Raw genomic sequence first — 14,213 nt, 5'->3', positions numbered from 1 at the left:
ACATCGCTTGGGGAGGGGTCTAGGCACACTGCATCCCCACACCACGCAGTCTCTCCATGTGATTTGGAAGCCACGCTCCACCCTACGAGGAGCAGGACTGCTTTGGTCACGGGGGCCACTGGACACCAGCGCACCTGGTCAACTGAGTCGGCTTGTCCACCATTTGCCGTTATCCTCACCAAGCGTCCCCCTTCAGGGACAGAAGGCTGAGCAATGTCTGGTTCCCACTCACACGAAGATCTCACTCCCCAACTACCAATGGGGTGGCATATGCTTGATTCTGACCTTCAGGACCCTGTGCTGAGTCAACCACTCTTTCACTTAGGACCCCAGGGACCTGTGTCCAGCATTGGCGAGCTGGTCTACATAGTGGAGGCGCCCTGAAACAAAGGAAAACCAAACATGCTTCTTGGGGATCAACCCCAGGACCTTAACCTCACAACAAGGCATCCAAACCAATGCCCTCACGGCTGGAACACCTTATGGGATGTGTGCTTTGAACGTAGAAAGAAAATTAGCAGAACAGCCGAAATCTGATGGGCTTGAAGTTCAAAAATCCAGAAGCTGCGGGTGGGGAGTACAGCTCAGTGGTAGAGCACGTGCCTAGCATGCACGAGGTCCTGGGTTCAACCCCCAGGACCTCCATTAAAAAATGAATTTAAAAAAATTTATTTTAATCCAGAAGCTCTGGCACCGTGACTGACCCAGTTCACTTTCTGGTTCTGAGAATCCGGTTTCTTGTCAGCTTGTCAGGCAAGAAAACTAAAGGAGGAAGAGGAAGAACACCTGTTCTGAACTCATCATTTTTCAGAGTCCCTTTCACATCTCCCACCTCCGGTGACCCGTAGGCGGCACGTGTGTATGACGCAGGAGTAAACGGAGGCAGCGGAGTTCACCGCCGCGGGTGAGGGTTACAGCCTGCCTCTCTGCGCTGGGAGATGAGGCTACCAGTCCCAAGTAATGAGCTGTGACAAGTAACATCATTTGCGTACAGCTTGTCTCTCCAGGCCACTTACAGTCCCACAGCCAGAGATGCAAAGTGCTCTAAGCAATGAGACAGCCCACATTATCTCTCCTCCCCTCCTCCCATCTCCGCCGCTGGGGACCCGCTCGGGAGGAGGAAAAAGAGGGAGCGAGTGACCCAAGGCATGGCTGTGGCCGGGCAGATTTCCGCATCCCTACAGCATGTGATGGGTTGTTTTGTTTTGTTTTGTTTTTTCTGCTTTAGAGCCTGTGTCCTAGTTTTTTCTTTCTTTATACCTTCTCCGAGGTATTGAGTCCCAGCCGTCACAAAAGGCAGACTCATGCAGGTCCCTCCCATAGTAATTTCACTCAGTGCTAACGCCAGTGGACGGGCAGACTCCATCCAGACAGTGAATTTCCTCTTCCAGCCAAGAGGCACTTGGATGCTAACTCAACACTGAGCAGCAGCTCCTGCAGATTCAATTCTAGCTCCACAGGGTGATGAAGCAGCAAAAGAGGGTGGTGGGTCCAGGATGGGGAGGCACGAGAAGAGACGGGTGACACCAGAGAGGGTAGTACTCACAGGGCATCGGTGCACCAGCCAGTACGCCTTCTCCTGGCAGTCCAGCGCATACCTGTCTGCTTTATTCCTTTCCTTTCCAGCCCTGAAAAGCCAAAAGCCACATGGAAGGCCAGTAAGATTTTGCATCTTTTGCTCAGTCATGGACCTCTTTCCTGACGGACCCCATCCCGGACCACTCTCCCGATCTGCGCAAATCATCTGTGTCTGCCGTAATAATGGTCATGAAAACCGCAAACATTAACATCACACCTCTGCACTAGGCACCCTGCTAAACACTTTCACACCTGTGAACTCACTGAATCCTCCCAGTGAGTCTTTCTCACTCTGCAGTTCAGGGGATTGAAGCAAAGAGAGGTTGAATGCCCCACTGAGGGTCACATGGTCAGCATGTGGCAGAGGTGGGACTTGAACTTGGAGTGTGGTCAGCTCCCCCTGCCAACAGGACCCGCCCGAGAACAAGCCATCCCCGCCAACTTCACCACTGGAGCAGCGAGTGTGGAAGGTACTCTGGGCTGACACCGGACCACCTGGCTTCTGAATTTTTCCCGGTTGTGACAAACACCATAATCAGCATCTGAATAAGCCGGCAGCCAGCACTGCCAGAGCCTGTGCCGGGGAAAGCACTGGCCTCAGGGAGTCCTTGTCTCTCTCAACCTGTCACTTCCACTCTGTCACTTCAAAGGGTTCATGCCAAGTCAGGGTTTTTCTGAGCCCAACTTACGAGTATAAAAGGTGATTTATTTCCCCCTTTAGCTCCCGGTCTCCCCCTTTCCTATTACGGATAGGAAATGATCGCTGCGCTTTCCTCCTACAGGAGCAGGGTAACGTGCATTATCGCGCCACGGGCCCCCTTCAGCACCATGTCCATGGCGACCTGCACTCACATGCGATGATGCTTGCTTTCCCAGGCAACGTGGGATGACGCGCATGCCCTCCACGAGACAGCGTCGGCGGATTTATGTGCCAGCTAAGGGATCGTGAATAACATCCCAGCATCCAGAGAGCCAGATGTGGGGGGGGAGTGCCACTCCTGTGGGGGCTGCTTTGCAACCTCCTCTGGAAATCAAATAGAAACACTGTCGCTCCCTTCCCCTCGCCAACCTAACTGGGCTGTCTACCGGGCTAACTAGCCCAGGTCCTCAGGAGGACGGGCCGCAGATGGCCGGAGGCACTGCGGAGTTCCCAGGACACTGGACAGCCTTGGAGACCGAATCGGCCGCTAATGACAGCGATGTCTCTCCTGGCCACGCTCCTCGGCTTTTTCGTGACAGGCATGACTGCAGGAGAGTCATGATGAATGGGATCCAAGAGAAGCAGTACGCGAGGAATTATCTTACTTTGTCATGTGCGATCAATCTTTTCAAGCAACAGTATTACAATCAATATTCATTCATTCGTTCGTTCGTGCATTTATTGATTTCCCACTAGGCGCCAGGCACTGGGAGTATACAGGTGAACCAAACAGACTGTTGTGGAATGAATGTTTGTGCCCTCCATCCCAAATTGATATATTCAAGCTCCAACGTGAGCGTATCTGGAGATGGGGAATTTTAAGAGGTAACTGGAATTTAGAAGTAGTTAGATGAGGTCATGAGGGTGGCCCTTATGATACAATTAGTGCCCAAGTTAACAGGAGACACAAAGAGCATCTCGCTCTGTCTTTTTCTCTCTCTCTCTCTCTCTCTCTCCCCTTCCCTCTCTCCCCCAAGCGAGGACACAGCAAAAAGGCAGTTTCTACAAGCCAAGAAGAGGCTCTTCATCAGACACCAAACCCCGTCAGGACCCTGCTCTTGGGCCTCCCAGCCTCCACAAGTGTGAGAAAACCAGTGTCTGCTGTTTCAGGCACCCGGGCTACGGTGTTTGGATGCGCTACGGTGTTTAGCTTAAGCTAACACAGACCCATTGCTTGCCTTTGAGTAGCTTTCGGTGTAAACATTACACACGTGGTCAAGAAACAGATATAAAATTACAAACTGTGTGACGAGCTATGAGGAAACACTGCGTGTCCTGTCACGCAGAATCGGGGACGGCCAGGGGGTGCTTTTTAAATCTGTCTGTAATTCTTAAGAATAAGTCCTTCCATTAAGAGGTGGGTCTGTGTCCTCCCCCCCGGAGACCAGGTGGGGTCTGGAGGCAGTTCTGACCAGCAGAGTTTACCGGAGACGGCCCTCTGTGATTCCCGAGGCTGCGCTCTAGAAGGCAGTACAGCTACCTTCCTCCTCGCCGGCGTACTTGCCCTGGACACTTCCAACCACCTGTCAGCAGTGTCACTGCCCAGATGCCACCGTGCTTTGAGGAAGCCCCAGGCAGACCTCATGGAGAGACCCAGAGGCCACCAGATGAGGACAAGAAATGCACAGCCCTCTGACCCGCAGCCCCTCGAGAGACTCTGACCCACAACTGCTCAGCCGAGCCCGCCCCAAATTCCAGACCTACAGAGATATAATAAAATAACCATTGCCACCTGGAGCCACTCCGTTTTAGGATGCTATGTGTGCGGTACTAACAGTTAATCAGAAAAGCCCCTTTGAGCACATGACACTGGAAAGGAGGGTTCTCTCTCTAAATGATGTGATAGGATTCTGTTTTGTGTTTCAAAAATCGGGCAAAGGCCAGCAGAGAGGCCAGCTGGGAGGACCCTGCCATGGTGCAGCCGACAGGGCAGAGGCGGTGGAGGCAGACAGAAGGGGGCAGGTATGGGAGAAGGGGTTTTGCCAGAGGAAGCAACAGGACTGGAGTACTGAACGGTGGACATGGGTGGGGGAGAGGTGAACGGGGGTTCCTTGTACTGGTGGGGGTCACGCTGAGGGAAGAGAAGGTTTGGGGAGGGAGGGGGGAAACATTCCAACATGGACTAGTTAAGTTTGAGGTGTAACATCCTCTCCAGTCACCACCAGCATCCTTCACCTGGATGCATCCTGTCTCATCAGCATGAGATGTTGAGTATGTAGCTGGATGCTGAGTTTGGGATCCAGAGAAGAGGTCCGGGTTGGGAGACCCAGTGTAACAAAACGACTACCTCATGAACCAACCTACATGGCCAACCTAATTCTGCGATGAGACCCGGTACTTGGATTAGTCAGCCTTCTCCAGAGAAATAGAATCAATAGAATAGATGAGAGAGAGAGGGACAGGGACAGAGACAGAGACAGAACTTGTTTATTTTAAGGATTTAGTTCACACCATTGAGGAGGCTGGCAAGTCCAAATTCTGCAGGACACACCAGCCAGGGAAGAACTGATATTGCAACTCGAGTCCAAAGGCAGTCTAGGGGTAGAATTGCTTCTTCCTGGGGGGAACATCAGTCTTTTAAGGCCTTCAACTGATTGGATGAGGCCCACCCACATTCTGGTGAGCAATCTGCTTTACACAGAGTCTACTGATGTAAATGTTCATCTCATCTAAAAAATACCTTCACAGTGACATCTTAAACTGGTATTGGATGACCTATCTAGGTACTGTGGACGAACTGAATTGACGCATAAAATTAACCATCACACAGTGGGTGCAAAGCACATCAGGGCTCCAGCTGGCCCACAGTGGACATGTAACACCAGCAAGGAATGAACCTTGTGGTTTCATTCCCCTGAGCATTGGGGGCTGTTTGTTACGACAGCCTAACCTCATCCTGACTGATACACTCTTCCTAACATTTATATCTGGCTCCTATGGACAAGGCAGAGACTCCAAGGGATCTTTCAGGTCCAGTTTTGAACTGGCAAATGAGGACCAGTAGTGGGTGGCTCTCACAGATGAATCTGATTACATCTCTCCCCTGTTTAAGATCTCTCTATGGCTCTCCATGACCCTTAGCACAAAGCCCTCTCATGATCTGCTCCTGCTAACATGTCCAGTCTCACTTCTGCCAGTTTCACGCTCTCTGTGCCAACTACAGGGAACTGCACCCAGCAGGCACTCCCTTGCCCCAGACTCTGGTTCTGTCTGCTCAGAGCATCCTTCCTCCCATCTCACCCTTCCTCCCCAGCCCCCACCAGCATCCTTCACCTGGATACATCCTATGCAGCCTCCAGATCCAAGGTTGTTTCTACAGCTCCTTCTCCAAACCCGGACATGTGGCTCTCAATTCACTGTAGCATCATGGCCTGTTTGCTTGTCTGCCTGACTCCCTAGAAGATGCCTTTACATCCCCTATGCCCGGCCCATTGTTTAATACATAAACTCCCAATGAAAGTTTATTTTATTAAAAGAAAACAAAGAAGAGGGGAGGGAGGAAGCAGCACCAGAGGACCAACACGATTTCTCACTCACCGGTACTGCTCTTTGGCCTGCATAACCACAAAGTCCCACTTGTAGTTAATTTTTCTGTTCAAGAAATTGTAATTTTCCTAGAGAAGGAAAACAAAATGAGAACGCTTAGCCCCATGACATATGTTGTGTGCAGAAGGTAGAAAGCCCTAAGCCAGAGAGGGCAGGCCCCAACTTTGCATCAACTAGACCTGGACAAAGGGTCTCCCAGCCCAGCTTTGCAAAGGCCTTCATTCAAAGGGTAGCACCAAATGCTCAAAAAGCCTTCACAACAGAAGCCATGCCTTGGCTTGGATTTTTGTGTTCAATAAATGGATCCCAAATCTGATGAGGAAGAGGGGAGTAGTGTGGCGAAGAATACAGAAACAACATTCAACAACAGAGCATCGCAAACCCACGAAGATAAGCCCTAACATTGGTGCGATGTCGGCTCCTCTCAAACCATGTTTGTTAAAAATAAAAGTGCAGTAAGATGGTTGCTCTCTGCCCAGAAATCCAGCCTTTGGGAGGTTAGGGTGTGTTCTTTGAGAAATCTGACTCATTCTGCCTAAAACAAAAATCTATACTGTTGTTTTCCCCATGACAAACTCGAGTTCAAATCTGTTCATCCTGTAATATGCATTCTCACACATATTAATTAAGTCATATTACTTAGGGACGGTGAAAGCTACTGTGTGCCCAGGAGTTACTGAGGTGGTGGCCTGAATTACAGCAGGAGAAATGGCAGCTCAAGATGGCGGGGAATCTACCTCAGCTGCCTGCTTCTAAATATATAGATGGATGAGGGATGGATGGAGGGATGAGGGATGGATGGAGGGATGAGGGATGGTTGGAGGGATGAGGGATGGATGGAGGGATGAGGGATGGTTGGAGGGATGAGGGATGGATGGAGGGATGAGGGATGGTTGGAGGGATGAGGGATGGATGGAGGGATGAGGGATGGTTGGAGGGATGAGGGATGGATGGAGGGATGAGGGATGGTTGGAGGGATGAGGGATGGATGGAGGGATGAGGGATGGTTGGAGGGATAAGGGATGGATGGAGGGATGAGGGATGGATGGAGGGATGAGGGATGGATGGATGAAGGAGGGATAGATGAGGAATGGATGGATGGATGAGGGATGGGTAGAGGGATGGATGGGTACATATGAAAGTAGTAACAGGGGAACAGGGGAAAACAGCTCAAGACTGTATTCCACTCAATTATAATAACCCATACTTGAAAGCATCTCTATACCTTTTCATATTCTTCTAAAATCCCTTTTTTCTTGATATTTCGCTTGGCCAGATAAATAGCTGGAAAAGAAAACAATGACATTTTCCATCATCATCAAATTCCAAAACCCTTCTGTGCGTGAGACTGCCGCGCTCGGCTTGGTGAAGAGCACAGCCAGCAGACCCGGTCCCACTTCCCCTGGGGATCAGTTCTAATACAGATGCGAACTGACATAAAGGTCGTGGTGACAGCAAGACAAATGCCACCAAAACGCAGCGAGTAAATAAGCAGCCTGTGAAGCACCACCGAAGGCATGGGAGGAGGTGTGGGGTTTTACCGTAGTCTGTGTCTTCGGCCGGCCACTGCTGGGTGGGCCAGAAATACGGCGTCTACAAAAGAAACCAGGAAACCACGCTTACACTCTGGGCTGAGATCCCCTGGACCCCAGTCCTGTAGCTGACAAGATAAAACCACCTTAGCCTCTTCCACTGTTTCCATAGATCTATGAGGCTGTGAAGCCATCCAGTTATCTTTTCAGACCCATTTTCACACCCAAGGTCAAGGCCAAGACTCACCTGGAATCGGTAGAGGCTGCTGTCAGGCTTGAGAACGAGGTTCTTGGGGTCTTGCAGGGGGTAAATGTAGCCATACTTGACAATGAAGTTGCCCAAGTTCTGTGCCTCTGGGGAGAAGCAGTCGGGACAAGGAAGTTAAGAGCAGAAGCTCACTGCCTGGCCCCCACACGGCACCCCAAACTCCAGGGGAGGTGCCCCCCTCCTAACAGCATGTCATCCAAGGAGGGAGGCCAGTGCTCCCTGGACTTAGCCATGGGGAGCATGCTTAAAGGAGGATCCCCCGGCCCAACCCCAGGAATGACAGCTCAGTCAGTCTGGAGGGGAGCCCGTGAAGCCCAATGTTGACAGATGCCACAGGGCGTCCACCGCAGGCGTTTGGGGTGACAAGACGGGGAAATCCTGGAGAAGCATCCTTGGGCTCTTTGGGTCTGGAGAAGCCCCAGGGACAGGGAGAGACGGCTTGACCAGCAGCCACTTCCTCACTCCGAGAGAGAAGGGGAGCCCATGTTTAAAATCAACTTCCACTCCAAGCTCAACTCTGCCTGCATCCCAGGGCCAGATCCTCTGGCTCCTCCCCACCTCACTTTAACTCCCACCCCTCTTCAGTTTGCTTGGAAACGTGGTCTTGCTTCTGGACTCGCATCAGTTAAAACAAAACTGTCCTAGTTCATTCTCAGAGGCACCAATGAGAGCAGGTGTCCTTCTACCATTGAGAGAAAATTCCATCCCTTCCTGTCCTCCAGGCTCCAAAGCCCAACCCACATCCCATCCCAGAGCTCAGTCTCCAAGGAGTGGAAAGACTTCCTCCCTCTTCACGTCTCCCTCCCTCTATCAGAGACCAGAGCCTCATTTTTTTACACCTGGTTGTACCAACAGCCTTTTTTTCTAGTGGCAAGTCTGGTCCCAGAGTCTTTTGCTCCAATCCATACTTCAAATTGCTGCCAAACATCCTAGCTGAAATACAATTATCATACACACTGCCATGCTCAAAAATCTCCTGTGGCTTACTGTTGCCTCTCTCCCAGATACAACTTGGAATCTGCTAATACACTAGGTGCGTCCCACCCGCCCACCACCCTCCACACCCAGATGAAGTTGCTGTACCCAACTTCCCCTCGTGACCATTTCTTCTTCATTCCATTTCTACATCAATGCTCTTGATAACTGCCCCCCTGGGAAGACAGACCCTCCAGACTCCCCTCCACAATTCACATGCATCGCTGCTTTCGAGAACAGGTGTAGATATGCATCACCTCCTCCAAGAAGTCTTCCTTGACTGACTCCTCCCCAATCACTCCTGCTATTTACATGCTCTCAATACTTTGTATGAAACAAAAGTTTGTCCCCCCGATTGTCATGCCTCCCGTTTTGATTTTGCTTGTTTTACACATGAAGGCCTTGTCTCTCCAATTAAAAGATCAGCTTCTCAGAGACTGAAGCTTCCATTTAGTTTCTACTTTTCAGAGATCCCTCGGTGGACTGCGGTCCTTGGTAACTGAGGGCCAGACGAGCTCTCACCCAGATTGGAGATCCAAAGCCGCTGGATGATCCACTGCAGAACCTCACTTCCTGCAAAGCAGAGGTAGTGGGCAAACGTCAGAGCCTCTTGGCACACCCCCGGCCTCCACGCCCTCCTCCGCGCTGCGGCCCAACTGGCCTCCTCCCCGTTCAGCTGTGATCTCACCCCTCTTCTGCTCAAAGCTTTCAGGGACTCCCCTCCACCCTGCCCACAACCATGTTCAGTTCAAACCCTGCAGCCCATAATTCAGGGCCATCCATGATCCGACTCCAGCCAGATTTCCAGCTTACGCTTCCCTGTACACCCTCAGTCTTTACCTCTCTTGGGTACTCATTTTCTCAGCTTACAGGAGTTTGCACATGGACCCTCATTCATCCAGTAGGAAGCAAACAGTCATCAGACTTAGCAATGAAAAGAAACAGACCCAAAGCAAGCTGCCCGTGAGGTTCTGGGTGGAGCTTGGACACATGGGAGTAAATCAGAGCCAGGGATGGGAGGAGAAGTGGGGGTGGGCCACGGTGGGGGGAGGGCTGGTTCTCCTATACCCCCAAGTTCCCAGGCAGAACTCTGAAGAGTCAGAGCATTCTAAATCTAATTCTAAAGTCTTAAATCTAAATTCTGAAACTCTGAAGAGCCAGAGAGCCCTAGAATTCTAAGCACCTGGCTTTCAAGGTACTTGTGTTAGAGCAGGAGGGTGGGACGTATTTTAGTAACTCTGAGGGTTGATTTACGACTTCAGACAGTGGAATGTGGGCTCCGTCTGTACTCTCGCCCTGGGCCCAGCAAGTCGAAGGGGCTGGCCTGGGAACAACACAAAGTGAAGACTGGCATGAAAAACAGCAGGAGAGGCAGACAGGGACCAGGTCAGGAGGGAAGGTGCATCCCTCCCATCACCACCCTCTGCCCGGATTCAGATTTATCTAAGGGCCAAGGCAAGCCAAGTTCCACCAGCAAGTCCAGAGCTGTTGCAGGAACTCAAGGAGGCCGTGTACCTCCCTCCAGCCCCATAAGCAGAACGTGCTCCTTGTAGGAGGTGGGCAGCACCGTCCAAGAAGAAAGACGTGATGTTCTGGAACCAAGCATCCCAACTCAGTCGTCACCTTGCCAATGACCACGGTTTCCAGCAACTCCAGCCTGCTTTACAAAAGTCAAGCTGAGTCCCCTGCCTGCCTGCAAGGGAACCGGCCCACAAAACACACCAAAGAGGAGGGTCAGGGTCTGAAACCCCACTGCCTGTGTCCTTGTGGCTGGACTGCTGGAAACAACACTCCCCTCCTTCAAGGTGATTAAGGGACATCTCGTCTGACGCCCTCCAGGGAAGGCCCTGATGGCGCCTCATACATGCTCTGGGCTTAACCACCTGCCCACAGCATGGCTGAGGATGGACAATCTGTAGCTCTCTCCTTTGTAGGCACGCCCCGGGGCACACACAGCCAGACGTCCTCTCCCAGTACCCACACGCCCACCTTACGGCTTTCAGAGGTTCTCTGTTGCTCTTGGCTTTATTCAGCCCTTGTTGGCTCTTTAAAAGCAAAATTCTTCATCTAGAATCCTACTTAAAATCCTAGGACTGGGTGTTTCAGACCTTCCACCCCGAGGCTCTGCACTGGTGGTGCGCAGCCAGGGAAGGAGAACCCCAGGCAGACAGCAGATAAGCGCTCTCCACCAAGGAGCCAGGGTTTTCTCATCCACTCGACTGCTTCCTGAAATAGATCAAATGAGATTATGGGGCCACCAGTATTTCCAACACGTGACCGACCCGTGCTGATGGCACAGCCAGCAGCTCAGGCTCCCACGTCAGCCACCTTGGTCCCCGGAAGTCCTGGGTCACCTGCCATCTGAGGAGCTGGACGGCGATGAGCCAATTTGCTTTTATTACAGCTGATGCTCCAGGACACAGCTCCTCCTGGGTGAATTCACCCAGGCAGGAGGGACAAGGGTGGGCAGCCCCACCCAGATCCAGGCACTAAGCGGCCACGGGTGCAAGGAGGAAAGCAGCTCACACCGCGTGTGACGATCGACAGGAGTGTTGGCGCTGGAGTCAGGTAGCTGGGCTCCAGTCTAAGCTCAGCCACGTACGCGTTTAGTGACATGGGGACAAGGTGCTGGAAGTCTTTGTGTCTCCACATCCCCATCTGCAAGAAGGGGCTGGATGGTCATATCTCTCCCTACGTCCATTGTGGGTAGTAACTGACACGCTGCAGGAAGTTGCTAGGTGCCGGCCCCCCAGGAGCATCACTGAGCGCTGGCCACATGCACAGCACAATCTCATCTAATTCCTGCAGTCATTTCCTTAGGCAAGGATCGATATGCCTGCTTTTAAAATAAGAAAATTAAGACTAGGGCTACACAAGAAGAATAAAAAAAAAAAAAAGACAGAGAGAGAGAGAGCAAGAATAAGGTGCCCAAAGGGCTCAAACCCAGCGTACCTCCAGTGCCCTCTGGGCAGCGTGCTAGACCAGGACTGATTCACACATTCAATGACCTTTTATTAAACTTCCACCCTGACCCACAGCTGTGCTAGGCACTGGGGTTACCCAGGTGAGCAAGATGAGATATCCCCTCACTGAGGGTCTCCCAATCCAGAGGTGAATTCAAGCCAGAGTTAATGACAATGGGGGGGGGGGAGGCGGGGTCGGGGATGCCCTCAGGAAGAATTATCACACCTGCATCTTAAATGCCGGGGGAGGGGAGCAGAGACACCTTGAAAAGTCTGCCCATCAGTCCCTGCTTTCTGGGAGCCCAGGCTACTCTGGCTCCTAGCCTTTCCCAAGTCTAGCCCATCAGAGTTTTCTCTTTTTCTGTGAGCTACCCTGCTGGATCGCAGTCAATTCCTCTACTGCTCCCACCAGCCAGAGCTGGTCTTCTGCTGCTTGCACTCAGGGAACCCAAGAGGCACCTAGCTGGCGGGGGCACCCCTCCTCCCAAGCAATCCAAAAGGGAAACGGGACGCTGTCAGCTAACTTGCCTCTGAAAAGACTCTGGCACCTTGAGTGAAAAACATTCAGGTCTCGGGTGGGGTGGAGAGCGAGGGCTCACAAGGCTAGCGGCACAGTGGCCCGTCCCTGGCTCGTGCTTCGAGAAGCTGTCTGCTTCTGCAGACAACGCCCCTCAGCAGGAAACAGACTCTTTACTACAAGACCAAAAATCATAAAACATACGCAACGCATTAATCAAAATGCATTCCTATTTTGGGGTCCAGCCCCTTCGGCCGATATCCTTAAATGATGTCCTTCAGCCCACACCCAGAGGAAGGAGACTATGGTACCATCATCCCCTTGGGGGAGTTAAGAGGGGTCTAAGTGTGAATCAGAAGACAGGGATGGATGGAGCAAACAAAGGCCAATTTTTTTTTTTTTTTGCCAAATAGTATTTTTTTCTGCTACTTGATTTTATTAAAACAAAACAAACAAGACAAACAATATTAAAAATAAACAGTAAAGGTTTTTAAAATGACCTCTTGGGAAGAACGGCTTTACCAAGTGACCCACTGAATTCTTTTCTCTTTTCTCTTTTCCTTTCTGACTCCCTCCTAAGGAGCTGTGGTCCAGGAATCAGCAAGTAAGCAGTCAATATTTTCAGCTTTGTGGGCCATAATATGGCCCCTACACAACTACTTAACTCTGTCTTGCAGTATAAAAGCAGCCAGACAATACATATGGGGGGACGTGTCTGTGTTCCAATAAAACTACGTTCACAAATACAGAACACAGGCAGCATTTGGCCCGTGAGCTGCAGTTTGCCAGCCCCTGCGTGTGGTCTGTTCCAGGCCAAGACTAAATCACAAGACACATTACCCATCATGGCGTGTGGGACGCTGGCGACCGTGATCTTCTGGCTCTGCATCCTGACCCCCGTCTCTGGGTCCTGCATGTCCTTCACCAGAGTTTCAATCTGCAAGATAGAACCACAAATGCTGGCTGAGCAGAACCATTTCAAAGGCTGAGAACGGTCCTTTTTGCAGCGCCAAGGGAGCAAAAGATACAAAGAGGAACACGAGGGAGGCGCTTACAACCAGGAGCCCACCACCGGGATGGGCAGCGAGCAGCTACCAGGCAACTAGCACGAAACGCAGTTCACAGACACCAACACCCCGCCCGGTGTGAGACTCAAAGAGATGCCTTCTGATCTGGGGACTCGGCAGAGGCTTTCAAGGGAAGATGAGACTTAACCAAAAAAGGGTCTTGCTGGACAGAAAGTCAGAGAACAACACGAGCAAAGGTGTGGGAGGCTGGCGGTGCCCTGGGTGTGAGAGGGACAGGAAACCTCGGGAGAGGAGGCTGGAGTGGCAGCTGGAGGCCAGATCACAGTGAGCCTCGGGCGCCTCTCCCAGGCTGTGGGCTTTGTTCCAGCAGCTACTGCTGGAGAGCCGTGCAGTTGGGCCCGCGTTTTGGAAACGTGGCCCATGCTAGAGAGAAACACATTTTAGTATGAAGAAGTCTGCCAAGATAGAGAAAAGTGGAGGGTCTGTTCAAAACTACTGCAGAAGTCCGGGCAGGAAGTGACGGCGCCTCGTCCCTTGCCACTTTACCCCTCGGTCCGTCGTCAGCTGAGCAGCCAGTGTGGGACTTCCAATTATTTTAGGATGTGTCCCTTCTCTGCCTGAAACTCTGCAAGGACCATTCCACTCAGAGTCAGTGGCAGAGTTCTCCTACCGGCTGGGACCCCTTCCTCCCTGACCGTGCCCAGCCCCCTGCCTCAGGGCCTTTGCTCTGACCATTCCCCGGGCCTGGACCACTCTTCCCAAGACTCCTGCAAGGTTCACTCCCTCACCTCCTTCCTCTTCTAACAGTCTCAGGAGCCCCCCACCCCCACCCCATCCTATTGAGGGCTGCAACCCTGAACTCCACCCCAGCATCCCTAATCCCTTACTTGCTCTTCCCAGGGTGCTCACCTTCTAACACACAGAATAATCTACCTGCTTATCGTAATGCTTACTGTGTGTCACCCTTGCTCCTAGAAAGTAAGTTCTTCAAGGGCAAATTTTTTGTCTTCTGCTGTTTGCTGCTGTATCCTGACTGCCTGGAACAGTGCCTGGCACGTGGACGGTACTCAGTAAATCACTGGTGCAAGAATTAATAAATAAACAGA

At 51.7% G+C, this 14,213-nt stretch overlaps 1 protein-coding gene across 6 annotated transcripts in view; it reads right to left on the bottom strand.

Annotated features, from left to right (window-relative positions):
* The window catches only part of RGS9 (regulator of G protein signaling 9), a 112,324-nt gene that overhangs the window by 38,567 nt on the left and 59,544 nt on the right, over positions 1–14,213 (bottom strand). For all 6 annotated transcript variants that reach the window (XM_032457022.1, XM_032457020.1, XM_032457021.1 and 3 more), the window contains 7 exons: positions 12,920–13,016; positions 9,122–9,172; positions 7,604–7,710; positions 7,366–7,417; positions 7,050–7,108; positions 5,816–5,892; positions 1,547–1,628 (listed from right to left, as the gene is read on the bottom strand). In XM_032457022.1, coding sequence (XP_032312913.1) covers positions 1,547–1,628; positions 5,816–5,892; positions 7,050–7,108; positions 7,366–7,417; positions 7,604–7,710; positions 9,122–9,172; positions 12,920–12,995 — 504 coding nt within the window. In that variant the 5' untranslated portion in view covers positions 12,996–13,016. The remainder of the gene's footprint in view (positions 1–1,546; positions 1,629–5,815; positions 5,893–7,049; positions 7,109–7,365; positions 7,418–7,603; positions 7,711–9,121; positions 9,173–12,919; positions 13,017–14,213) is intronic.

Source organism: Camelus ferus, chromosome 16, assembly GCF_009834535.1.
Source record: "Camelus ferus isolate YT-003-E chromosome 16, BCGSAC_Cfer_1.0, whole genome shotgun sequence".
NCBI lineage: Eukaryota > Metazoa > Chordata > Mammalia > Artiodactyla > Camelidae > Camelus > Camelus ferus.
The sequence above is the reverse complement of the archived record's forward strand: the minus strand, read 5'-3'. Positions and strand labels throughout refer to the sequence as shown.